General features: G+C 52.1%; 1 protein-coding gene across 1 annotated transcript in view; it reads left to right on the top strand.

Annotated features, from left to right (window-relative positions):
- MV (major vault protein) overlaps positions 1–17,008 on the top strand; it is a 28,863-nt gene extending 11,855 nt beyond the window's left edge. The window contains exons 4-15 of the mRNA XM_011743359.2: positions 2,354–2,477; positions 2,556–2,687; positions 4,849–4,943; positions 5,837–6,073; positions 9,328–9,609; positions 10,746–10,990; positions 11,065–11,262; positions 13,177–13,563; positions 14,574–14,690; positions 14,872–14,998; positions 16,169–16,357; positions 16,736–17,008. Of these exons, the coding sequence (XP_011741661.2) occupies positions 2,354–2,477; positions 2,556–2,687; positions 4,849–4,943; positions 5,837–6,073; positions 9,328–9,609; positions 10,746–10,990; positions 11,065–11,262; positions 13,177–13,563; positions 14,574–14,690; positions 14,872–14,998; positions 16,169–16,357; positions 16,736–16,963 (2,361 nt within the window). The 3' untranslated portion in view covers positions 16,964–17,008. The remainder of the gene's footprint in view (positions 1–2,353; positions 2,478–2,555; positions 2,688–4,848; positions 4,944–5,836; positions 6,074–9,327; positions 9,610–10,745; positions 10,991–11,064; positions 11,263–13,176; positions 13,564–14,573; positions 14,691–14,871; positions 14,999–16,168; positions 16,358–16,735) is intronic.
- Positions 17,009–26,937: the final 9,929 nt, after the last annotated feature.

Below are 26,937 nucleotides of genomic sequence, written 5' to 3'. Positions count from 1 at the left end.
CACACCTGCCTCTTTTCTGAGAACTATTGGTCCATCTCACCTGCTAATCTCCCAGGCTCCAGAGCCTACCAGAAGTGCCCAGTCTGGCATTAAATGGCATGTGCCAAGATTAAGCAGTTCATTCACCCAGTGCCAGACACTGGTGGGCAGTGCCAAAGCAGCAGTGACAAGCCCAGGCCCCGGGCTGTGCCTATTCTAGGAGAAGCCATCGCAGGCCTGAACCTACAACCAGGCTCTTGTCCCTCTTGGTCTCAGGCCTGGGCCTGAGCAGGTGGATGTCCCACCTTCATTCCCTTACGTATTCTTCTACCTTTACCTTCTGGCCATTTAATGTTTTTTTTTTACTGACTTTACTGATCAGTGCTGCTTGATCCTGAAAGCATAATAGCAGGACATGGGGAACTTTTAGAGACATTCATGTCCACTTAGGTGCAGACAGTTTGGGGGAAGTGTGTGGGTAGAGAAAATGAAGAATGATTAAGACAATAACCCTTAAGGAATCCAAGTGAAGAGTATATAGGGGTTTTTGTACCTTTTTTTTTTTTTTTTTTTGAGATGGAGTCCCACTTTGTTGCCCAGGTTGGAGTGCAGTGGCATAATCTCGGCTCACTAGAAGGTCCACCTCCTGGGTTCATGCAATTCTCCTGCCTGAGCCTCCCGAGTAGCTGGGACTACAGGCATGCGCCACCATACCCGGCTAATTTTTTATATTTTTAGTAGAGACGGAGTTTCACTGTGTTAGCCAGGATGGTCTCGATCTCCTGACCTCGTGATCCACCTGCATTGGCCTCCCAAAGTGCTGGGATTAGAGGCATGAGCCATTGTGCCCGGCCTTTTTTTTTTTTTTTTTTTCTTTTCTTGAGACTGGATCTCCCCCTGTTGCCTAGACAGGAGTGCAGTGGGGTGATCATAGCTCACTGCAACCTCAACCTCCTGGGCTTAAACGATCCTTCCACCTCATTCTCCCAAAATGCTGGGATTGCAGGTGTGAGCCACCACGCTCTGCCTAAGATTTCATTTTAAAGAATACGTTCGACTGGGCACAGTGGCTCACGCCTGTAATCCTAGCACTTTGGGAGGCCAAGGTAGTCAGATCACTTGAGGTCGGGAGTTTGAGACCAGGCTGGCCAACATGGTGAGAACCCATCTCTACTAAACATGCAACAATTAGCCAGGTGTGGTGGTGCGTGCCTGTAATCCCAGCTATTTGGGAGGCTGAGGCATGAGAATCACTTGAACCCAGCAGGTGGAGGTTGCAGTGAGCCAAGATTGCACGACTGCACTCCAGCCCGGGCGACAGAGCAAGACTCTGTCTCAAAAAAAAAAAAAAAAAAAATTAGCTGGGGGTGACACCTGTAATCCCAGCCACTCAGGAGGCTAAGATGGGAGGATCACATGAGCCTGGGAGGTTGAGGCTGTTGTGAGCCATGGTTGTACCACTGCAGTCCAGCCTGGACGACACAGGGAGACCCCGTCTCCCAAAAAAAAAAAAAAAAAAAAAACAGCCTTTCCTTTGAGCCCTTGTTTCAGTTCAAAGGGTCTTCTCTAACTTCTCCTTCATCTGAACTCCTGAAGACCCTCTTGCCCTGACAGTATTTGTAGTCTACTGGGACAGAATGGTTAGCGTCTGTATGTTATCGCCTTGCTGGAACTTAAATTTCATGATACGTTCTCTCCACCACAACCAGGGTGCCCTGCAGGAAGGAGATGAGCAGGGAAAGGCTCTCTGAGCAGCGAGCCTCCAGCCCTGCTCGCCATCCAGTGTGTGGCCAGCGGGTGGAGTGGAGTCGCTCTGCTCGCTCGTTCAGCCCAGGACCAGCCTCATCAGAGTTGGGCACGGTGGGCAGGCTTCACTCAAAACCAGAGTTCAAGTCTTGACTCAGTTTCTCACTAGCTGTGTGACCTTGGTCATGTCTCCTGATCTTTTATTTATTTATTTATTTAATTTATTTATGAGACAGGGTCTTGCTCTGCCACCCGGGCTGGAGTGCAGTGGTGCAATCATAGCTCACTGAAGCCTTAACCTCCTGGGCTCAAGCAATCCTCCCACCTCAGCCTCCAGAGTAGCTGGGACTACAGGTGTGCGCCGCCACCATGCCTGGCTAAATTTTTTTTTTTCAGAGATGGGATCTTGCTATGTTGTCCAGGCTGGTTCTTGAATGAGGTCAAGCGATCCTCTTACCTCAGCCTCCCAAAGTGCTGGGATGAGTGGTGTGAGTCACTGTGCCCGGCCTCCACCCCGGTCTTATTTCAGGACATACAGAGATGGATGCTGTGGACCCGCCTCCAGAGCATCAGGCATGGGGGGGTCACAGTACTGATTGTTCTGTGTCCCCACTTTCTTCCCCACTAGGACATCACACCCCTGCAAGTGGTTCTGCCCAACACTGCCCTCCATCTAAAGGCGCTGCTTGATTTTGAGGATAAAGATGGAGACAAGGTGGTGGCAGGAGACGAGTGGCTTTTCGAGGGACCTGGTAAGTTCTGTCTCCATAGGGCTCCCTGCCTTCCTGCCATAGCCCTGATACCTTCTGACCATTACCTTCCCTCCCCAGGCACGTACATCCCCCGGAAGGAAGTGGAGGTTGTGGAGATCATTCAGGCCACCATCATCAGGCAGAACCAGGCTCTGCGACTGAGGGCCCGCAAGGAGTGTTGTGACCGGGACGGCAAGGAGAGGGTGACAGGTGGGTTCACCAAGAGGCGATGATGGTGGGGTGGGCAGGGGGGGTCCCCACTGCAGGGGAAGCAGAGGAAGGTTGGGGAAAGCCTCCTGTAGTCTCAGAGAGGTGCTTTCCTGGTATCTTTTGAAAGCTGTTGAGGGCCACCCACTGTCCTCCTTTTGCCACCGCCATTTCATGCTGTTTCCACTTGGTTTGGAAAATGTGACCGTGACCATGAGGATGTGGCTTTTCCTTCCCCCACCTTCACCATGAGCTATGGGCAGTGGCCATGTCTTATCTGATTCTGGATCAACAAAGTAGATATTCAAATACAGCTGACAAATGTAGGCCAATAGGTATAGTGGCTCACACCTGTCATCCCAGCACTTTGCCAAGGTGGGTGGATTGTCTGAGCCCAGGAGCTCAAGACCAGCCTGAGCAACACAGTGAGACCCCCTCTCTACAAAGAGTTTAAAAATTAGCCGGGTGTTGTGATACTCACCTGTGGTCCCAGCTACTCAGAAGGCTAAAGAGGGAGGACTGCTTGAGCCCAGGAGTGGAGGCTGCAGTGAGCTGTGATTGCACCACTGCACTCCATCCTGGGCAACAGAGGTACTACCTCGAGGTACTACCATTACCACTTTCTATATATTAACACTGGGATACAGAATGCAGGTTGCTTGCCCTGGGGTGTGGCCAGGCAGGGCGAGGCTGGGACCTGCATCCAGGCACTCTGACTTCTCCAATAAACCAAAGGACATCCACAACTCCAACAGAGGCAGTTCTGCTGCCCATTTTAGCGGAAGGACAAAAGTTGGTCTTTGGAGCTTAGAGAAGGCAGAGCAGGCTGCTGTTGTTTTTTTTGTGTGTGTGTTTTTTTTTTTTTTTTGAGACGGAGTTTCGCTCTGTCGCCCAGGCTGGAGTGCAGTGGCCAGATCTCAGCTCACTGCAAGCTCCGCCTCCCGGGTTCACGCCATTCTCCTGCCTCAGCCTCCCAAGTAGCTGGGACTACAGGCGCCCACCACCTTGCCCGGCTAGTTTTTTGTACTTTTTTTTTTTTTTTTTTTTTGAGACGGAGTCTCGCTCTGCCGCCCAGGCTGGAGTGCAGTGGCCGGATCTCAGCTCACTGCAAGCTCCGCCTCCCGGGTTCACGCCATTCTCCTGCCTCAGCCTCCCGAGTAGTTGGGACTACAGGCGCCCGCCACTGCGCCTGGCTAGTTTTTTGTATTTTTTAGTAGAGACGGGGTTTCACCATATTAACCAGGATGGTCTCGATCTCCTGACCTCGTGATCTGCCCGTCTCAGCCTCCCAAAGTGCTGGGATTACAGGCATGAGCCACCGCGCCCGGCCGCAGGCTGTTGTTATAGCAGCAACTTGGGCATCTTAGGAAGGCTTTTAGGCCGCGCGTGGTGGATCACGCCTGGAATCCCAGCACCTTGGGAGGCCAAGATGCGCAGATCACTTGAGGCCAGGAGTTCCAGACCAGCTTGGGCAACATGGTGAAATACCATCTCTACAAAAAATACAAATATTAGCTGGGCTTGGTGGCACGTGCCTGTAATCCCAGCTACTCAGGAGGCTAAGGCATGAGAATCACTTGAACCCAGGAGGCTGAGGTTGCAGCGAGCTGAGATCGCAGCCTGGGCAACAGATGGAGACTCCGTCTCAAAAAAAAAAAAAAAAAACTGGGGTGGGTTTGTTTTCCTCTGGCCTCAAAGAAGTGAATAAGAGGACTGCAGTCAGCTGGGTGCAGTGGCTCATGCCTGTAGTCCCAGCACTTTGGGAGGCCAAGGTGGGTGGATCACGAGGTGAGGAGATCAAGACCACGGTGAAACCCCGTCTCTACTAAAAGTACAAAAAATTAGCCGGGCGAGGTGGCAGGCACCTGTAGTCCCAGCTACTCGGGAGGCTGAGGCAGGAGAATGGCGTGAACCTGGGAGGCGGAGCTTGCAGTGAACCGAGATAGCACCACTGCACTCTGGCCTGGAGACAAAGCGAGACTCCGTCTCAAAAAAAAAAAAAAAAAAAAAAGGACTAAAAGGACTGCAATCATGACCTTGAGCCTGGGGTCAGTGGTGTCTTTTTGCCTATGAAATCTGTCAATCCCGTGTCTAGGCTGTGGGGGAGGGCAGGTGGGGAGCAGGCTGGAGGACTCTTGTCCCTTACCTTCCACTCTTGGCCCAGGGGAAGAATGGCTGGTCACCACAGTGGGGGCATACCTCCCAGCGGTGTTTGAGGAGGTTCTGGATTTGGTGGACGCCGTCATCCTTACGGAAAAGGTTGGTGCTTTTGGAGCTGGGTTTAAGGGACCTGGGGCTAGGGAACCCTCTGAGTAGCAGAGAATGGTGGTAGAATGGCATGAGAGTGAAAGAGAAGCAATAATTTTAGGGTCACTTAAAAAAAAATTCAGAGATCAGATTGCCTGAGGAGTATTCTGGATCATCTGAAGAGTTAAATAGTCTTTCTGGGGCCGGGTGCAGTGGCTCACATCTGTAATCTCAACAATTTGGAAGGCTGAGGCAGGAGGATCACTTGAGATCAGGAGTCTGAGACCAGCCTGAGCAACATAGAATTCATCTCTACCAAAAATTTAAAAATTAGCTGGGTGTAGTGGAGCATGCCTGTAGTCCCAGTTACTCCAGAGGCTGAGGCAGGAGAATCGCTTGAACCCCAGAGGCAGAGGTTGCAGTGAGCCATGATCACGCCACTGCACTCCAGCCTGGGGAACAGAGCAAGACCCTGTCTCAAAAAAAAGTCAGCCGGGCACGGTGGCTCACGCCTGTAATCCCAGCACTTTGGGAGGCTGAGGTGGGAGGATCACCTGAGGTCAGGAGCTGGAGACAAGTCTGGCCAACATGGTGAAACCCCATCTCTACTAAAATTACAAAAATTAGCTGGGTGTGGTGTCATGTGCCTGTAATCTAAGCTGCTCAGGAGGCTGAGGCAGGAGAATCGCTTGAACCCAGGAGGTGGAAGTTGCAGTGAGCTGATGTTGCACCATTGCACTCCAGCCTGGGCAACAAGAGCGAGACTCCGACTCAAAAAAATCCCTGGATTGGTAGAAATTGTCCCTGAGACCTGGGAGCATTGGGAGAGTTTGGTGGCCAATCTGGCTCGCAGATCCCTGAAGTTGGAGGCAGGTCACTCAAATACCCAACACCTTGCTCTGCAGACAGCCCTGCACCTCCGGGCTCGGCGGAACTTCCGGGACTTCCGGGGAGTGTCCCGCCGCACTGGGGAGGAGTGGCTGGTGACGGTGCAGGACACGGAGGCCCACGTGCCAGATGTCCACGAGGAAGTGCTGGGGGTTGTGCCCATCACCACCCTGGGCCCCCACAACTACTGTGTGATTCTCGACCCTGTCGGACCGGATGGCAAGAATCAGCTGGGGCAGAAGCGTGTGGTCAAGGTGAGGTCCCTACACCCCCCACAGAGGACTGTCCTGGGAGATGTATGCCCTCTAGTGGCAGGAGGCCCTCTGCCCTCTCTCCCTTCTCTCCTCCAGAGGCACGTTCTGGGAATACCTTCTGTGCCTTTACACGCTTAGTTCTTACACGCCTGAGACACTGGCCCATTTGGTTCCTGGCAGCCTCTAACTTACCCCTCAGACCTGAAGTTAATTCCCCTTCTGGGAAGGTCTCCTGGCTACCCTCTGCCTGAGACTCTGAAACTCTCTCTGATACAGTCATGTGCCACTTAATGTGGGGATACAGTCTGAGAAATGGTCCTTAGATGATTTTGTCTTTGTGCAAAAGAGTGCACTTATGCAAACCTAGATGGCACAGCCTACTATCACCTAAGCTAGATGGTGTAGCCTGCTTCTAGGCTGCCAACCTGTGCAGCATGTGACTGTCCTGAATACTGCAGGCAGCTGAACACAATGGTAAGTACTTACGTAGCTAGCCATAGAAAAGGTATGAAAGCTTCATTATCGGCCAGCAAGTGGCTCACGCCTGTAATCCCAGCACTTTGGGAGGCCAAGGCACGTGGATCACTTGGGGTCAAGAGTTCAAGACCAGCCTGGTCAACGTGGGGAAACCCTGTTTCTACTAAAAATACAAAAATTAGCCAGGTGTGGTTGTGGGTACCTGTAATTCCAGTTACTCGGGAGGCTGAGGCACAAGAATCACTTGAACCCTGGAGATCAAGCCTGCAGTGAGCCGAGATCGTGCCACTGCACTCCAACCTGGGCGACAGAGTGAGATTATCTCAAAAAAAAAAAAAAAGAGCTCCATTATAATCTTACGGGACCACCATGTGCAGTCTGTAGTGGACTGAACCATCACGCAGCGACTATACTTCACATCTTTTATATTCTGGTGTGCACTTTGCTTTGTCATCTTTCGTAAAACAAACCTCTTGGTTTACCCTCTCCCACCCCCTACCTCATCCCCTCTCTGAACTATATGTGGGAATACCAGGAGTTGCCAAACTCATTCTGTAAAGGGGGCTGGATGGTAGATATTCCGGGCTCTGTGAGTCATCGTTTCTGTGGAAGTTCTTCAACTCTGCTGTTATGTCAGGAAAGCAGCATGGGCAGTACGTAAACAAGTGAGTACTGCCATGTTTCTGGAATATTTTATTTGCAAAAACAGGAGGCAGAAAAAGTAGAAATAGGCCAGGCACGGTGGCTTACACCTGTAATCCCAGCACTTTGTGAGCCCAATGCGGGTGGATCACTTGAGATCAGGAGTTGGAAACCATCCTGGCCAACATGGCGAAACCCCTTCTGTACTAAAAATACAAAAAACAATTAGCTGGGCATGGTGTCAGGCACCTGTAAACCCAGCTTCTCTGGAGGCTGAGGCAGGAAAATCGCTTGAACCCGGGAGGCGGAGGTTGCAGTGAGCTGAGATAGCACCACTGCCCTCCAGCCTGGGTGACAGAGAAAGACTGTCTCAAAAAAAAAAAAAAAGTAGAAATAACCCAAATGTACATATTTAATGAATGGATAAAAAATTATAACATATTCATACAATGGAATATCATTCAGCCATAAGAAAGAAATGGCAGGCCAGGTGCAGCAGCTCGTGACTATAATCCCAGTGCTTTGGGAGGCCAAGGTGGGAGGATTGCTTGAAGCCAGGAGTTCGAGACCAGCCTGGGTAACATAGTGAGACCCCATTTTTACAAAAACTTTAAAAAATTGGCGAGGCATGGTGGCACACCTGTAGTCCCAGGTACTGGGAGGCTAAAGTGGGAAAATCGCTTGATCCCAGGAAGTGGAGGCTATAGTGAGCTAGGATTGTGCCACTGTACTCTAGCCTGAGGCAATAGAATGAGATCCTGTCTCTAGGAAAAAAGAAAAGAAAAGAAAGAAATGACATACTTATAGGTGATACAACATGGATAAAATTGAAAACGTTATGCTAAGTGAAAGAAGCCGGCCGGATGCGGTGGCTCACGCCTGTAATCCTAACACTTTAGGAGGCTGAGGCAGGCATATCACCTGAGGTCAGGAGTTCAAGACCAGCCTGGCCAACATGGTGAAACACCATCTCTGCTAAAACACAAAAATTAGCTGGGCATGATGGCGGGTGCCTGTAGTCCCAGCTACTGCTCGGGAGGCTGAGACGGGAGGATCCCTTGAACCCGGGAGACAGTTGTTGCAGTGAGCTAAGATCCCACCACTGCACTCCAGCCTGGGCTGCTGAGCGAGACTCCATCTCAAAAAAAAAAAAAAAAAAAAAAGCCAGACATCAAAGACCACATATTGATATATTGCATGATTCCATTTATATGAAATGTCCAGAATAGGTAAACACATAAAATAGACTAGTGATGGGTGGGGTGGGTGGGGAGTAGAAGTAACTTCTAGGTACAGGGTTTCTTTTCAGGGTGATGATGAAAATATTCTAGACTTAACATAGTAGTGATGGTTGGACAACTCTGAGTATACTAAAACAACTGAATTGTGAATTGTATACTCTAGGTGGGAAAATTTCATATGTGGATTATATCTCAATAAAATTAAAAAAAAAAAAAAACAGGCAGTGCTGGGCATGGTGGCCCACGTTTATAATCCCAGCACTTTGGGAAGTTGAGGTGGGCAGATCGCTTGAGTCCAGGACTTTGAGACCAGCCTAGGCAACATGGCAAAACCCCATCATCTACGAAGCACACAAAAATTAGCTGGGTGTGGTGACGCGCATCTGTAGTCCCAGCTCTTTGGGAGGCTGTGCTGGGAGGATTGCTCGAGCCTGGAAGGTTGAGGCTGCAGAGAGCTGAGATCATGCCACTGCACTCCAGCCTGGCCAATAGAGCAAGACTGTCTCAAAAAAAAAAAAAAAAAAAGGCAGAATCCAGATTTGGCCTGAAAACCAGAGTTTGTCGAGCCCTAGGTTACACCATCTCTAGAAAACAAAGCCTGGGAGAAAGAAAAAACAGGTTGATTTTTTTAATGGTTTAGCGTGCGTGGATCCAGGTTCTGACAGTTTATGGAATCTTTCAAGGACACGTTTGAGCAGATGAGATTCGGCAGACGTTTGTGTAGAGCCTCACAGTCCAGACGGTGCCTCACTGTATTATGATGTGGGGGTGGTGGCGGGCTTCTGGGGCTCCTGTCCTCCACACAGGCCTGAGACAGCGCGGGGCTGGGGAGGTGCCATCGGAGGCACCCGCAACCCTAAAGGCCCTGCCCCTAACCGCACGTCTCCCCACTAGGGAGAGAAGTCTTTCTTCCTCCAGCCGGGAGAGCAGCTGGAACAAGGCATCCAGGATGTATACGTGCTGTCGGAGCAGCAAGGGCTGCTGCTGAGGGCCCTGCAGCCCCTGGAGGAGGGGGAGGATGAAGAGAAGGTCTCACACCAGGCTGGGGACCACTGGCTCATCCGTGGACCCCTGGAGTATGTGCCATCTGCCAAGGTGGAGGTGGTGGAGGAGCGCCAGGCCATCCCTCTAGATGAGAACGAGGGCATCTATGTGCAGGATGTCAAGACTGGAAAGGTAATGGCTGGGGGTGGGTGGCGGTGCTGCCACGTGGCCTTGGCCTTGGTGGTGGCTTTTTCTGGGTGTGTGGGAGAGGTGAGCAGGGACTTCAGCAGCATGGAGAGCCACATCAGGTCGGCTGTCTGGTTGGGGGAAGGTACTACGTGGAATGTTTGCCATCCTGCCTTAAATATCTCATTTGAAATGTTAGAACCGACCGGGTGCGGTGGCTCATGCCCGTAATCTCAGCACTTTGGGAGGCTGAGGCGGGCGAATCACCTGAGGGCAGGAGTTCAAGACTAGCCTGGCCAACATGGTGAAACCCCGTCTCTACTAAAAATACAAACATTAGCCAGGCGTGGTGGTGGTCCGAGTAGTCCCAGATACTTGGGAGGCTGAGACAGGAGAATTGCTTGAGCTGGGAGATAGAGGTTGCAGTGAGCCAAGATCACACCACTGCACTCCAGCCAGGGTGACAGGGTGAGACTCCATCTCCAAAAAAAATATTAGAACCTCCACTAAGAGGACAAGCAGGGGTTTAAGACGGGGACCCTGTCCCACAGCAGATCTGGTTCCCAGCATATAAAGGTCTGATGGGGTGGCCAGGGAACAGGAAGGACCTCCTCCCTCATGCCCATATCCCACTGGAATCTTTCATTTTTGCTGCTTCACCTGAAACCTTGACCTTGATTTGACCTTGGGCCACATCTCCAACCTCCTCTAAGAATCCAAGCTGGAAGTCCAGCTCGAAATCCAAGGGAGCATCCGTGTACATGACCTACTTCACCGTCCCTGGGGTGCCCTCCAAACTGTCCCATGAAGGAAGATTCTAGAAATAACATTGAGCACCTTCTCTCTGCCAAGAGCTGTTTGAGCTAGACATGTGAGATGTCATTCACCCCTAGACCCTGCAAGGTAGCCACCACCAAGTCCACTTGACAGATGAGGAAACTGAAGCCCAAGGGGTGAGGTAGTTAGCCCACGATGACAGGGCCAACAGATGGCAAACCCGGGCTGGAGCCTGGTCTCCCGGCAGAGAAGGTGTTTAACCTCGTGCCGCGCCTTCCATGGATGGGCTGTGCTTCAGGACAGCTGGGCGGATCTTCCTCCCTTCCACCCTTACGGGCAGCGTCCCTCCCTGTCCTCGTCTCAAGGTACGCGCTGTGATTGGAAGCACCTACATGCTGACCCAAGACGAAGTCCTGTGGGAGAAGGAGCTGCCTCCCGGGGTGGAGGAGCTGCTGAACAAGGGGCAGGACCCTCTGGCAGACAGAGGTGAGAAGGACACAGCTAAGAGCCTCCAGCCCTTGGCGCCCCGGAACAAGACCCGCGTGGTCAGCTACCGCGTGCCCCACAACGCTGCCGTGCAGGTGTACGACTACCGAGAGAAGCGAGCCCGGTGAGCGCTGGCAGGGCAGGGGGTAGGGGGCGGCTCTCCACAGGTCCGACTCTGACTCCTGGCTGTCTCTGCAGCGTGGTCTTTGGGCCTGAGCTGGTGTCTCTGGGTCCTGAGGAGCAGTTCACGGTGTTGTCCCTCTCGGCTGGGCGGCCCAAGCGTCCCCATGCCCGCCGTGCGCTCTGCCTGCTGCTGGGGCCTGACTTCTTCACCGATGTCATCACCATTGAGACGGCGGATCATGCCAGGCTGCAACTGCAGCTGGCCTACAACTGGTAAAAACGGGGACAGGGCACGGGGGTGCGCTCCTGGAATCCTAGCACTTTGGGAGGCTGAGGTGGGAGGATCGCTTGAGCCTAGGAGGTCCAGGCTGCAGTGAACCATGATGGCCCCGCTGTACTCCAGCCTGGGTGACAGAACAAAATCCTGTTTCTAAACAAAAAAAACCAAACCAGGTAAGCAGTGGGTGAGGGTTCCTGCTGGGTGCAGCCTAGGAACCCCAAGAAAAGGAGGTGAAGTGCTGGGCTCCTCATGAGGGCAGGACACCTCATTCAGTGCCGAGGTCAAGAGGGAACCCAGGAGTTCACGCAAATCCAGGGAAGGCGTGGGCTCACCTCTTGGAGTCAGGACTCAGGGATCCGGTAGCAGGACACTACCCCAGCTAAGCTCCCAGCGTGCGTGCAGCCAAATGCTTAACTGCCTGGCTGTTAAAAGATGCATGGGACACAGCCGGCGGGAGTGGGCAGTGCGAGTGGGTGGCAAGAACACAAGCTCTGAAACTGACCACCCTGACCTGCGCCCCAGCCCTGCTGTTTGCAGCCTATGGACCTGGACAAGGGACAGGGTGCTTTCCTCAGTTTCCCTATCTGTAACATGAGGAAGACAGCATTACCTCCTTCACAAGGCCATTGAAAGGATGCAATGAGCGTTAGAACAGTGCCTGTATTGGTCAGAGCTCAATAGCAGCTATTAGGACTGGGTGAGATAAGTCATGTACAGAAACAGTGTTAATGACCGGGCACGGTGGCTCACACCTGTGATTCCAGCACTTTGGGAGGCTGAGGTGGGAGGACTGCCAGGAGTTTGAGACTAGGCTGAGTAACATAGCAAGACTCTCTCTACAAAAAAAATTTATAAACTAGCTGGGCATGGTGGTACATGTCTATAGATCCAAGTACTTGGAAGGCTGAGTTGGGAGAATTGCCTGAGCCCAGGAATTTGAGGCTGCAGTGAGCTATGACTGTGCCTCCGCACTCTAGCCTGGACAACAGAGACCCACAGACACCCTGTCTTGAAGGAAGGAAGAAGGAAAAAAGAAAAGTCGGGTGTGGTGGCTTATGCCTATAATCCCAGCACTTTGGGAGACTGAGGCAGGCAGATCACTTGAGGTCAGGAGTTTGAGACCAGCCTGGCCAACATGGTGAATCCCTGTCTCTACTAAAAATACAAAAATTAGCCGGGCGTGGTTGTGGGCACCTGTAGTCCCAGCTTGTAGTCGCAGATACTCAAGGGGCTGAGGCAGGAGAATCGTTTGAACCCAGGAGGCGGAGGTTACAGTGAACCCAGTTTGTGCCACTGCACTCCAGCCTGGGCGATGGAGCGAGACTGTCTCCAAAAAGAATGTTCAACACTCCCAAGCATGCCCCTCGCCTCTTAGCTTAGAGCAGCCAGTGCCCTGATGGCGGTAGACAGCTGCTGACATATTCCCAGGCACTACAGCACCATAGTTAAGAGCATAGGCCCCAGAAGCAGGTGCCTGGTTCAGTTTTCTGGCTTGTCACATGTCATATGGCAAGTCTTGGGCCAGCCACTTGACTTCTCTGGACCTCTACTTCCTCATCTGTAAAATGGGGGTGGTGATCATCACCATCTCATAGGGTGGCTGAGCAGATTAAAGGAGAACATGTGTTAAGTTTTTAGGATCTTACCAGGCATATATTAGCACTCTCTATTGTGAGGGACCCTGCCCAGCCACACAGGGTGGGCGTTGAAGTTCTTCTCGGAGAGAGTTGCTGGCTGGGCATGATCACATGTGTAGTCCCAGCACTCTGGGAGGCTGAGGTGGGAGGGTTGCCTGAGCCCAGGAGTTCAAAACCAGCCTGGGCAACATGGCAAGACCTTGTCTCTTCTGAAAAAGAGAGATTCCTGGGTGAAAGCAGCTTCCCCATTCTGGGCCTGTTTGTTCACAGGCACTTTGAGGTGAATGATCGGAAGGACCCCCAAGAGACGGCCAAGCTCTTTTCAGTGCCAGACTTTGTAGGTGATGCCTGCAAGGCCATCGCATCCCGGGTGCGGGGGGCCGTGGCCTCTGTCACTTTCGATGACTTTCATAAGAACTCAGCCCGCATCATTCGCACTGCTGTCTTTGGCTTTGAGACCTCAGAAGCCAAAGGCCCCGACGGCATGGCCCTGCCCAGGCCCCGGGACCGGGCTGTCTTCCCCCAAAACGGGCTGGTGGTCAGCAGTGTGGACGTGCAGTCGGTGGAGCCTGTAGATCAGAGAACCCGGGACGCCCTGCAACGCAGCGTCCAGCTGGCCATCGAGATCACCACCAACTCCCAGGAAGCAGCGGCCAAGTGAGTGAGGCTGGGAGCTCGGCTGCCCATAATGCCCATGGCAGGCCACTGCTGGGACCTGGATAACCTGGCATCCCCTATGGACTGCCTGCTGCCATCTCTACCCCCAAGGGTCTATTCCCTACCCGACAGATCTGGTGATCCACTTAAAATGTGAATCAGGCTGGGCGCCATGGCTCATGCCCATAATCACAGCACTGTGAGAGGCTGAGGCAGGAAGATGACTTGAAGCCAGGAGTTTGAGGCTGCAGTGAGCCATGATTGCGCCACTGCACTCCAGCCTGAGCAACAGGCATGGGAGACTGACCCTGTCTCAAAAGGAAAAAAAAAAAAAAAAAAAAAAAAGCACGTATCAGATGCGATTCCTGCAGCCTCTCATCTTGCATGTGATAAAACCCAAACTCTGTCCGGCAGGTCCAGCCGACCTCCCCCAATTTGCCTTCTAGCCTCCGCCTTCCATGTTCCTTGCCCCCAGAACTTGTTCCAGCTGACATGTTCCAGCCCCACTGGCTTCCTCTGCTCCTTCAGTGCACAGTTTGGACCCACCTGAAGGCCTTTTGCAATGGCTTTTCCTGCTGCCCAGAAAGCTTCCCCCCACCAGCCCCCAGGCTCCCTTCCAGGCAGGCTCCTCCTAGTTTCAGCCCAAAGATCCCCTCCTTGGGGAACCGTTTTCTTTCTCTCACAGCTGAATAGCAACCTCTTTGCCTGGTCTCTTCCACTTCACTACCTTTAAGATACTTGTCACTGTCTGAAATCCTCCTTGTGTACTTGTTTTTTCCCCCACTCAAGTGGCGTGAAAGCAGGGACTATGGTCATGCCTGCATTTGTCGGGCCCAGAATGACACTGGCGTGTGACGCATATACCATTCTGGGTTGAGTTGCGTATCGGGTGCCTTCTAGGGGCCGGGGTCTGTCCCGGGCACCGGTTTCGTTGGTGGTCTCTGCCCTTGGCGCTCCTGTTCCTGCTCCAGCCCCATGCCAGCCTCTCACCTGCACTCCGTCTCCTCCAGGCACGAGGCTCAGAGACTGGAGCAGGAAGCCCGCGGCCGGCTTGAGCGGCAGAAGATCCTGGACCAGTCAGAAGCTGAGAAAGCTCGCAAGGAACTCTTGGAGCTGGAGGCTCTGAGGTGGGTTGAAAACTAGAGGAGGAGACTGGCAGGGGCTGAGGGTCTTGGGACGGCAGCCAGTGGGGGCAGCAGGCCAGGGTTGGGGGGTGTGGATGAGATAGTGCACGGCTACAGTGTAAGTCAAGGCCATGGGGGGACTGGGCTGTCTCCTGGGTCTTACCTGACTCTGCCTTCTCTCCAGCATGGCCGTGGAGAGCACCGGGACTGCCAAGGCGGAGGCCGAGTCCCGTGCAGAGGCAGCCCGGATTGAGGGAGAAGGGTCTGTGCTGCAGGCCAAGCTGAAAGCACAGGCCTTGGCCATCGAGACGGTGAGTAGGAGGAGGCATCAAGAAGGAGGTGGCCTTGAGACCTGGAAAAGACCCATTCCCTACAGTCCCTGAGACTGTATAGGACACCAGGTCCCCCAGCATCCTATCCAAGTACTTTGTATTTGACAAAGTCCTTTGCCTTATAGGATTCATTGACTCCATTGCTGGAAGGTAAGGATTAGAACACCCATTTTGCAGCTGGGCGCTCATGCACTGTCCACCTTGGCACAAGCGCTGCGTGTGCTTCATACGCATGATCTTATTTAATGCTCGAAATCCCATTAAGAGGCCGGGTGCTCACGCCTGTAATCCCAGCACTTTGGGAGGCCGAGGTGGGTGGATCACCTGAGGTTAGGAGTTCAAGACCAGCCTGACCAATATGGTGAAACCCCATCTCTACTAAAAATACAAAAAATTAGCTGGGTGTGGTGGCATGCACCTGTAATCCCAGCTACTCAGTAGTCTGAGGCAGGAGAATCGCTTGAACCCAGGAGGTGGAGGTTGCTGACGTTGTGCCACTACACTCCAGCCTGGGCAACAAGAGCAAAACTCCACCTCAAAAATAAGTAAATAAAAATAAATGTAAAAAGAGACCTAGGCGGGGCGCGGTGGCTCAAGCCTGTAATCCCAGCACTTTGGGAGGCCGAGATGGGCGGATCACGAGGTCAGAAGATGGAGACCATCCTGGCTAACACGGTGAAACCCCGTCTTTACTAAAAGAAATACAAAAAACTAGCCGGGCGTGGTGGCGGGCGCCTGTAGTCCCAGCTACTCGGGAGGCTGAGGCAGGAGAATGGCGTGAACCCGGGAGGCGGAGCTTGCAGTGAGCTGAGATCCGGCCACTGCACTCCAGCCTGGGTGACAGAGCAAGACTCTGTCTCAAAAAAAAAAAAAAAGAGAGACCTAGTGTGGTGCCTCATGCCTGTAACCCCAGGATCATTTGAGGACAGGTCGAGACCAATTCAAGACCAGTCTGGGCAACATAGCAAGACCTCATCTCTACAAAAACAAAATTTAATTGGTTGGGTGTGGTGGCATGTTCCTGTAGTCCCAGCTACCCAGGAGGCTGAGGCAGGAGGATCCTTTGAGCCAGGAGTTCAAGGCTGCAGTGAGTCCTGATCTGCATTCCAGCCTGGGTCAAAATATAATGCTGGATTTTTCCCCTTCCAGGAGGCTGAGCTCCAGCGGGTCCAGAAGGTCCGAGAGCTGGAACTGGTCTATGCCCGGGCCCAGCTGGAGCTGGAGGTGAGCAAGGCTCAGCAGCTGGCTGAGGTGGAGGTGAAGAAGTTCAAGCAGATGACAGAGGCCATAGGCCCCAGCACCATCAGGGACCTTGCTGTGGCTGGGCCTGAGATGCAGGTGAGAGTTGGGGAAGGCGTGTTGGTTTCAGGACCAACCTTGGAACCAGGAAGGCAGAGCCAAGGCGGAAAACACAACATCTGGAAAGATGGTGGGGAATGGAGGGGGTGAGTGACCTGTCCCTGCATCACGGGTCATTCACGCAGTGTCACGCTGCATCAACATCAGGCACTTTACTAGACCCAGCAGTGAGCCAGAGCTTGGAGGAGACAGGAAATGGATGGGACACCAGTCTGCGACAAGCGTTTCCAAGGCAGTCAAGCAGGGTGGTCAAATGCAGGGGAGGTGACCCTTCAAATCAGCTGACTTAAGGAGGGTCACTTTGAAGTGGGCAGGGTTTGACACCCATCTAAACTTCCTCCTGTTCTCGCCTTCCAGGTGAAACTGCTCCAGTCCCTGGGCCTGAAATCAACCCTCATCACCGATGGCTCCACTCCCATCAACCTCTTCAGCACGGCCTTTGGGCTGCTGGGGATGGGGCCCGAGGGTCAGCCCCTGGGCAGAAGGGTGTCCAGTGGGCCCAGCCCCAGGGAGGGGATGTCCCCCCAGCCTGCTCAGGCCCCTCAAGCTCCTGGAGACAACCACGTGGTGCCTGTACTGCGCTAACCCCTGATTAATACAATGGATGTTTCTGGGCATTTAAAATTTCAATGCTTTTCTCTTGTCTGATATTGGTTGGGATCACCAGAGAGCTTAATGGTGGGGAGGGGAGGTGCTCCTGGCATCTTTTTTTTTTTTTCGAGGTGGAGTCTTGCTCTGTCACCCAGGCTGGAGTGCAATGGTGCCATCTCTTTTTACTGCAACCTCTGCCTCCCAGGTTCAAGTGATTCTCCTGCCTCAGCCTCCTGAGTAGCTGGGATTACAGGCACGTGCCACCATGCCTGGCTAATTTTTGTACTTTTTAGTAGAGACGGGGTTTCATCATGTTGGGCCAGGCTGGTCTCGGACTCCCAACCTCAGGCGATCTACGTGCCTTGGCCTCCCAAAGTGCTGGGATTACAGGTGTGAGCCACCGTGCCCGGCCGACATCTTTAGATAGTTACAGGAGACTGTTCTCCATAAAGGGGAGAGGACCCCAAGGCAGGGGGAGGATGAGCTGGAAGTCACCCAGTAGGAATGTGGCCCCAAAGCTTTGTGCACGGAGTGGCTGCTGGCTTTCTAGAGCCCAGATAGGGGCGATGATACCACAGGTAGGGCCACGGGGCCCACACTGGCAACATCTCACCACTGGTTCTCCAGGAGCCCAGCTGCCCTGTAGCTCTCAGCATCTAACCCTTCAGCTGTGGCAGATGCAGCCCAGCTTCCCATCGGGGAGGCGCTCTCCGGCGCCACCTGCTGGTAGTGCCCGCAGCGCCATCGGACGTGCCAGGCTTGCACCCGGTGCTGTGCACTTGTCCCTTCCCAGGTCGGGGTGTCAGGTTGGGGAGGAGGACCCTGCCTAGGGCAGTAGAAATTGGATATCTCCTTGAGCTTCTGGTCTGGGCTCTTTGGGAGCACTGAAGGGGGGTTGCCCTTATCCTACCCTCTCCCCCACAACCAGTAAGGGGTCCTCATTTGAGAGAAGGATCCAGGTGTAGTCAGCCTGGGTGCACCAGTCCTTTGGGGCCAGGTAGAGTTGTAGGTGACAGGCCCGCCCCGTCTCTGCCGAGGAAATAAAAAGATTCTAGGAACTGAGTGTGGGAGCTTAGGCCTGTAACCCCAGCACCTTGGGAGGCCAAGGAACAAGGATCACTTGAGACTAGGAGTTCAAGACCAGCCTGGGCAACATAGCAAGACCCCCATCTCTACAAAAAAAAAAAGCCAGATATTGTGGCATGCATCTGTGTTCCCAGCTACTTGGGAGGCTAAGGTGAGAAGATTGCCTGAGCCGAGAAGTTGGAGGCCACAGTGAGCTATGATCATACCACTGCGCTCCAGCCTGGGTGACAGAGGGAGACCCTGTCTCTATAAAACCCCCCTAAAAGCCTCTCTAACTCCCTCATCTTTCCCTTCCTGTAATATTTAGTGGAAAAAGCCCTGTCCCCACTGAACTCACCTCCCTCCCTCTCTGCCCTGCCCCTGACCAGCTGCACGTTGCTGGAGGAGGAACACCCCGCGGAGCTGACTGATCTTATTTTAAGCTCATGGGAACAAATATTGAGGGAGGTGCAGCTCCTCTGACTGTGCTGCTCTGTCTTGTGTGCGATCCGCTTCGAGACAACCATTCACACCACCTCTCCTCTCAGCCACCTACACCCCCTGCCCACTTTCTCTCACCTCTTTGAGAAAATAGAAGCAAATTGGGTAGGAAGGCCCTTTCCAGCAACAAACCTAACAAACTGTTGGCATCTGTACTCTGTCCTCCCTCCTGTTCCCACACTGGGTTCCTCTCCTTGGGCTCTAGGAGGGAGGGCTGCATTCCTTCCCTGATTGCCGTCCTCTCCTGTGCTGTCAATTTTTTTTTTTCTTTTTTTTTTTTTTTTGAGACTGAGTCTCGCTCTGTCGCCTAGGTTGGAGTGCAGTGGCGTGATCTCAGCTCACTGCAACCTCTGCCTCATGGATTCAAGTGATTCTCCTGCCTCGGCCTCCCGAGTCGCTGAGGCGACAGTCATGCACCACCATGCCCTGCTAATTTTTGTATTTTTAGTAGATGTGAGGTTTTGCCATGTTGTCCAGACTGGTCATGAACTCCTGACCTCAAGTGATCCACCTGCCTCGGCCTCCCAAAGGGCTGGGATAACAGGTGTGAGCCACTGCACCCAGCTGATATGCCAACAATTTCTTCTCTCCTGCATCATCGTCATCAGGATATAGACATGTCTACTCTGTCCATATAAAACAACTCCCTTAACCCTATGAGCCCGTCTACTTCCCACCTCTCCTTTTTCCATAACAGCTAAATTTTTCCAGAGTTCTCTGTGGTCTCACTTTACATTCCTCATCTCTCATCTCTTCAAACCACTCCAGATAGGGCCAGGTATGGTGGCTCACGCCTGTAATCCCAACACATCGTAAGACCCTGTCTCTACTAAAAATACAAAAATTAGCCAGGTGTGGTGGTGGGTGCCTGTAATCCCAGCTACTTGGCAGTTTGATGGAGGAGAATCCCTTGAACCCAGGAGGTGGAGGTTGTAGTGAGCGAGATTGCGCCATTGTACTCCAGCCTGGGCAACAAAAGCAAAACTCCAACTCAAAAAAACAAAAACAAAAAAACACCCCAGGTAGCTCCTGTTTCTGCCCCTTATGTTACGGAAACTGCTCTATTCAGTGTCACCAGTAATGTCCCGTTGCTAAATCCAGTAGTTGACCAGTCACTTGGCACAGTTGGCCATTCCTCCCATGCTGAGCTTTCTTGATGTCACCTGTTCTAGTTTTCTTTCTTGCTTCTCTCAGCCTCTGATTTGTGGGTTCCCTGAGGCCCGCTTCTCATGCCGACATTCTTGTCCAGTCGCATGACCTTAGATGGTCTCTATACCACTGACCTCCGAATCCATTACTCCAGCTCTGACCTCACCTAAGAGCTCTGGACTCATTTCCAATCCATGCCTTGATGTCTCCACGTGGACCTCAGTTGGTGATCAGGCTTTGGCTCTCCCCAGTGAAATGGGGAGACAACATCCCCATTCTGGGGAATGGGCGAACGACATCACATGCCCACTCTTCCCTCTTCCGTATAAATGGGTGACCAACAATGTTCCAAGTGGAGGCTGCTCCAACTGCCTGGGTCCCAGGGAGAAAATGGTGTGAGGCGCAGCCACGGCTGACCTGCAACAGACATGTGGCAAGAGTGAGAAATGTTTGCTGTATTAAGCAACTGAGACTTGGGGGGTTTTGTTACCACAGCATAACCTAGCCTATCCTGACTACTTCGTGTACCTCACAGGATTGTAAGATCCCATAGGTCACAGGGGAAACTGCTCTAAATGGTATGCACGGGGCTGGGTGTGGTGGCTCATGCCTGTTATCCCAGCACTTTGGGAGGCCGAAGCAGATGGATCACCTGAGGTTGACCAGCCTGGCCAATATGGCAAAACCCTGTCTCTACTAAATATGCAAAAAAAAAAAAAAGAAAGCTAGGCTTGGTGGCACATGTCTGTAATTCCAGCTACTCAGGAGGCTGAGGCAGGAGAATCGTTTGAACCCGGGAGATAGAGGCTGCAGTCTGCCGAGATCACACCACTGCACTCCAGCCTGGGAGAGGGCAAAACTCCATCTCAAAAAAAATGATATGCATGAAGAGGGGCCCAGCACAGGCCATAGAGTGGGGAAGACGGGACTTGCTGGAAATACAGTGAGCCTCTCTCAAAAAATATATATATTTTTTAGATTTTTTTTTTTTTTTTTTTTTTTTTTTTTTTTTTTGAGACAGAGTCTCCCTCTGTCCCCCAGGCTGGAGTGCAGTGGCCGGATCTCAGCTCACTGCAAGCTCCGCCTCCCAGGTTTACGCCATTCTCCTGCCTCAGCCTCCCGAGTAGCTGGGACTACAGGCGCCCGCCACCTCGCCCAGCTAGTTTTTTGTATTTTTTAGTAGAGACGGGGTTTCACCATGTTAGCCAGGATGGTCTCGATCTCCTGACCTTGTGATCCGCCCGTCTTGGCCTCCCAAAGTGCTGGGATTACGGGCTTGAGCCACCGCGCCCGGCCTAGATTAATTTTTTAACTTTAAATTTTTAAAATTAAATTATTAGACTTAATCTCTTTTTTTTTTTTTTTTTTGAGACAGGGTTTTGCTCTGGTATGGTGGCTAAATATTTTGAATTTCATCCTAGGGGCTTGGGGTGGCCCGAAGCAACCTGTTTTCTGAAAGAAGCCTAAAATATATATTGAATTTTTTTTTCCTTTTTTTTTTTTTAAGAGTCTTGCTTTGTCACCCAGGCTGGAGTGCAGTGATATAATCTCGGCTCACTGCAACCTCTGCCTCCCAGGTTCAAGCCATTCTCCCACCTCAGCCTCCTGAGTAGCGGGGATTACGGCATTTGCCACCATACCTGGCTACTTTTTGTATTTTTTGGGTTTTTTTTGTTTTTTTTTGAGACAGTTTTGCTACTGTTGCCTAGGCTGGAGTGCAATGGCACAATCTTGGCTCACTTCAACCTCTGCCTCCTGGGTTCAAGTGATTCTCCTGCCTCAGCCTCCCAAGTAGCTGGAATTACAGGTGCCTGCCACCAAACCCAGCTAATTTTTGTATTTTTAGTAGAGATGAGGTTTCACCATTCTTGGCCAGGCTGGTTTCAAACTCCTGACCTCAGGTGATCCGCCCACCTCGGCCTCCCAAAGTGCTGGGATTATAGGCATGAGCCACAGTGCCCGGCCCTAGTTTTTTATACCTTAAAAATTGGGCCCATAAAAAGTTTTTTTTAGGTTAAATTAGCCAGGTGTGGTGGCATGTGCCTGTAGTCCCAGTTACTCAGGAGGCTGAAGCAGGAGGATCACTTGAACTCAGGAATTTGAGGCTGCAGTGAGCTATGACAGCACCATTGGACTCCAGCCTGGGCAACAGAGTGAGACCCTGTCTCAAAAAACATACATACATAGAGAACAGTGTGATCTCTGATGAAGTTCAACACAGCCTGTTTTTGTCTAGCACTAGAACAAATGACTTTTCTTTGGTTGAATACCAAAGTAATTGATGTGTGGAAGGACCCTTTTTATAAGAAAAATCTGTATCTTTCAACAGGAAACACATTCAGCATGGTAAGATGTTGTTTACCAAATCAGTTGCCTCTTCCTCTTAGACCCATAACTAATCTGTGTCCCAGCTTCCCTTGTCCTTAGACGCTGCTGCGTGATCGAGTTGTAGCCAATGGAATGGAATTGGAAGTAACAAGTGCTAATTTCCTGTCTTTCCATAATAACTTGGCTCCTGCAACCTCCAGGCACATCATCTGCCTACATGATGCAAACAAGCTGGGCAGTCCCAGGAGCCACGTGTTGAAAATGGCAGAACCACAGAACAGGAGATGCCCAAATCCCTGAATCACAACTTGCAGGAGAGCTGTCTCCCGGTCGGCAGCATCTGATTAAGATTTAATATGAGTTAGAAATAGTGTTCTTTTTTTTTGTTTTTGAGACGGAGTCTCGCTCTGCCACCAGACTGGAGTGCAGTGGCACGATCTCGGCTCACTGCAACCTCCGCCTCCCGGGTTCAAACGATTCTCCTGCCTCAGCCTCCCAAGTAGCTTGGACTACAGGCATGCACCACCACACCCAGCTAATTTTTGTATTTTTGGTAGAGATGAGGTTTCACCATGTTGGCCAGGCTGGTCTTGAACACCTGAGCTCAGGTGATCCCCCGCCTCGGCCTCCCAAAGTGCTGGGATTATAGGTGTGAGCCACCACACCCAGCCAACTTTTTAACTTTTTTGTAGCGATGGGGACTTGCTATGTTGCCCAGGCTAGTCTCAAGTTCCTGACCTCAAGTGATCCTCCTGTTTCGGCCTCCCAAAGTGCTGGGATTACAGGCGTGTGCCACCACACCCAGTCTAGAAATAAACTATCACGTTTGAGGCACTACACATCTTGAAGTTTGTTACAGTAGCTAGGGTTATTTTTAATCACAGAAGGAGAGCCTTGAGGAGTGAAGACTGCCTAGAGGAACAGCAGATGTACAGGTACCGATCTCCTGCCCTCAGAGTCGGAGTCATTGAGTGGAACAAACAAATGAAACTTCTTTCATAGTGGCGTGGTGATCATTCATTTATTCTGAAGGCATATAGCTAAATTCCAGAAGGCTATTACTGCACATATAATGTGACTCCACTGTGTTCCCTAGATCAAATATAGAGACTTCAGGGTCCAGGTCAGCTCAGCTTTTCCCCACTCCCCACCTCCAGATCAAGGGCTCTGCAGGTTCCTCCTGAGCCCCGGCCAGCCACTAGACATGGAATGCAGGCACCAGACTGACTTCAAGCCATGTCCCTGTAGGCCAAGGGGACTTAAAAGCCCTCCTGTGAGTCTTCAGTGCTACCCTACAAGCCTCAGGATGCTCGGGTGCAGATTCTTTTAGACTGCCATGCTCACACTCTCCTCCCCAACTCTCTTTTTTAAGATCACATATGGCCGGGCGCAGTGGCTTACGCCTACAGTCCCAGCACTTTGGGAGGCTGAGGCGGGTGGATTACCTGAAGTCAGGAGTTCGAGACCAGCCTGACCAACATGGAGAAACCCCCGTCTCTACTAAAAATACTAAATTAGCCGGGCGTGGTGGCAGGTGCCTGTAACCTCAGCTACTCAAGAGGCTGAGGCAGGAGAATCGCTTGAACCCCAGGGGCAGAGGTTGCAGTGAGCCAAGATTGCACCACTTCACTCCAGCCTGGGCAAAAGAGTGAAACTCTGTCTCAAAAAAAAAAAAAAGATCATATATGACCAGGCATGGTGGTTCATACCTATAATTGCAGCACTTTGGGTGGTTGAGGTGGGAGGATCACTTGAGCCCAGGAATTCAAGACCGACCTGAGCAACATAAGGAGACCCCATCTCTACAAAAAATACAAAAATAATTAGCTGGGGGTAGTGGTGCCGCCTGTAGTCCCAGCTACTCAAGAGGCTGAAGCTGGAGGATCACTTGAGCCCAGGATATGGGTGTTGTGAAGAGCCAAGATGGAGCTACTGCACTGCAACCTGGGCGACAGAGTGAGACCTTGTCTCAAACCAACTCAGTGTAGCTGGATCTACACAGTCTTCTGATGTCACTGTAAATGGTTAGAGCCGAGGAGCCCAGGAGCCAGTCAGGGACATGGGAGTCAGGCAGGCCAAGGGCTCTGTGCTGTGGGGCTGGAGAGTGCTCAGAGGACTCACTGTGCTGAAGGAAGAGCCGACAGGAAGGAGAAAGGGCTGCAGGGCAGGCGCGGGGACAGCCCCTGATCCAGTCTCCTACCTGGACTGCACCAGGCCAGGTAGGAGGTACCTCATGAGCTGGAAACACACCTCAGTTTTTTCTTTTGTTTGTTTTTTGTTTATTTGAGACGGAGACTCATCTGTCTCCAGGCTGGAGTACAGTAGGGCAATCTTGGTTCACTGCAACCTCCGCCTCCTGGGTTCAGGCGATTCTCCTGTCTCAGCCTCCAGAGTAGCTGGAATTACATGCACGTGCCACCACGCCCAGGTAATTTTTAGTAGAGATGGCGTTTCACCGTGTTAGCCAGGATGATCTCTATCTCCTGAACTCGTAATCCGCCCGCCTTGGCCTCCCAAAGTGCTGGGATTACAGGCGTGAGCCACTGCACCTGCCACACCTCAGTTTTGTGCAGCAATAGCTTCTTCAAGCACAGGTCTGTCCCTGTCACTGTCCTGCTTTAAGCCCCTCAACGTTCATCCTATACGTGTCCCCCAAAAAGTGCGAGATGATTTACCACAGCACCATTCACAGTGGCAGGACCAGGTTAAACTGATTTTTTTTTTTTTTTTTTTTTTTGAGACAGAGTCTCACTCTGTCACCTAGGCTGGAGCTGGAGTGCAATGGTGTGATCTCAGCTCACTATGACCTCTGCCTCCCGGGTTCAAGCGATCCTCCTGCCTCAGCCTCCCAAGTAGCTGGGATTACGGGTGCCTGCCACCACGCCCGGCCTTCTTTTTTTTTTTTTTTTTTTTTTTTTTTTGAGACAGAGTCTCACGCTGTTGCCCAGGCTGGAGTGCAGTGGCGCGATCTCGGCTCACTGCAAGCTCCGCCTCCCGGGTTCCCGCCATTCTCCTGCCTCAGCCTCCTGAGTAGCTGGGACTACAGGCGCCCGCCACCGCGCCCGGCTAATTTTTTGTATTTTTAGTAGAGACGGGGTTTCACTGTGGTCTCGATCTCCTGACCTTGTGATCCGCCCGCCTCGGCCTCCCAAAGTGCTGGGATTACAGGCGTGAGCCACCGCGCCCGGCCTACGCCCGGCCTTCTATGCAGCCGTTCAGAAGCCCGCTGGTGTGAAAGTGCTACGTACAGTTAAGTGTTCAGGTACAGGCTCTGGAACCAGACTGGCCAGGCTGCCACTTCTCTGGGCCTGTTTCCTCTCTAGGGAATGAGGACAGTAACAGGGCTGTCGTATTGTGTACAACTGTACAATCGTGAGATAAGATAATGCATGCAAATAGCACTTAGAGCAGGGTAGCTTGTGTTAGCAGAACAGGACATACACAAAGTGAGTGTTAAGATATGGAAAGGGGCTGGACACAGTGGCTCACACCTGTAATTCGAGCGCTTTGAGAAGCCAAGGCAGGAGGATCACTTGAGGTCAGGAGTTTGAGACCAGCCTGTACAACACAGTGACACCCCCATCTCTGCAGAAAAAAATAAAAATTAGCCTGACATGGTGGTGCATGTCTGCAGTCCCAGCTATTCAGTAGGCTGAGGCAGGACTGCTTGAGCCTGAGAGGTCGAGGCTGCAGTGAGCTATGATCATGCCACTGCACTCCAGCCCAGGTGACATAGAGAGACCCTGTCTCCACAATAAAATTTTAAAGTCCTCTGGGCTCCTAGGCTGCCCCAGCTGGCTTCTGCGTCGCCTCTCACCAGCTCTCCCAGCCCCCAACCCCCAGCACTTAGTGCTCCAGGCCCTGTGATCCAGATCTGTTTCTTTTTTTTTTTTTACCCACCTTGACTGGAGCAGACCAGGTTGGCGGGGATGAGGGGATGCCTGATGCACTGGAAACACACCTGCTTTGTGCACCAATATTATTATTATTATTATTTTTGAGACGGAGCCCCGCTCTTTGGTTGGGCTGGAGTACAGTGGCATGATCTCGGCTCACTGCAACCTCCACTTCCTGGGTTCAAGCAATCCTCCCACCTCAGCTTCCTGAGTAGTTGGGACTACAGGCGTGTACCACCATACCTGGCTAATTTTTGTATTTTTTTGTAGAGATGGGGTTTCACCATGTTGGCCAGGCTAGTCTTTAACTCCTGACCTCAAATGATCCACCCCTCGGGCTTCCAAAGTTCTGGGATTACAGGTGTGAGCCACTCTGCCCGGCCTAGATCTGTTCCAATTTCTGATGTCACTGTAAATGGTTAGAATCAAGGAGCCCAGGAGCCAGTCAGGGACGTGAGACCCAGGCGGACCGAGGGCTCTGTGCTCTGGGGCCGGAGAGTGCTCAGAGGACCCACCATGCTGGAAGAAGAGCTGACAGGAAGGAGAAAGAGGTGCAGAGTCCAGGGGCCTCTCTGGTCTCCCTGCCTTCCCATGCCATTCCCTCAGCTAAGAACCAATCTCCTCTGCACTAACCCTCTCCAATCCCTACCAGCCTTCTACATGGGATACCCAGCCCCTTCACCAAACCCTAGATCAGGTCCTAGGTGTCTTCTACTCCCACCCCCAGCGAGCACTTTCATGTGTTGTTGTAGGGCAAGCCAGCTGCCCAGTACCCAGTGAATCCCCTGGGCCTAGCACAGGAATTGAGGCTCAGTACATGTCTGGTAAATTTCCGCTCTCTTGGACACGGGGGCCTCTTGGGCCACTTGGCTAAGCTATTATGCAGATAAAATGAGTAACATCTGCAAAGAACCCCCAGCACAGAGTCTGGCATATGGTACACTAGTTTAAAAACCACAGATGGCAGGGGATAGATGCCCAGAACAATGCCTAGTATAAGAGCCCACAAAAAGAGGGAACAGTGTTTCT

This window comes from Macaca nemestrina, chromosome 18, assembly GCF_043159975.1.
Source record: "Macaca nemestrina isolate mMacNem1 chromosome 18, mMacNem.hap1, whole genome shotgun sequence".
Lineage (NCBI taxonomy): Eukaryota > Metazoa > Chordata > Mammalia > Primates > Cercopithecidae > Macaca > Macaca nemestrina.
Note: the sequence above shows the minus strand (reverse complement) of the source record. Positions and strands in the feature narration are given on the sequence as shown.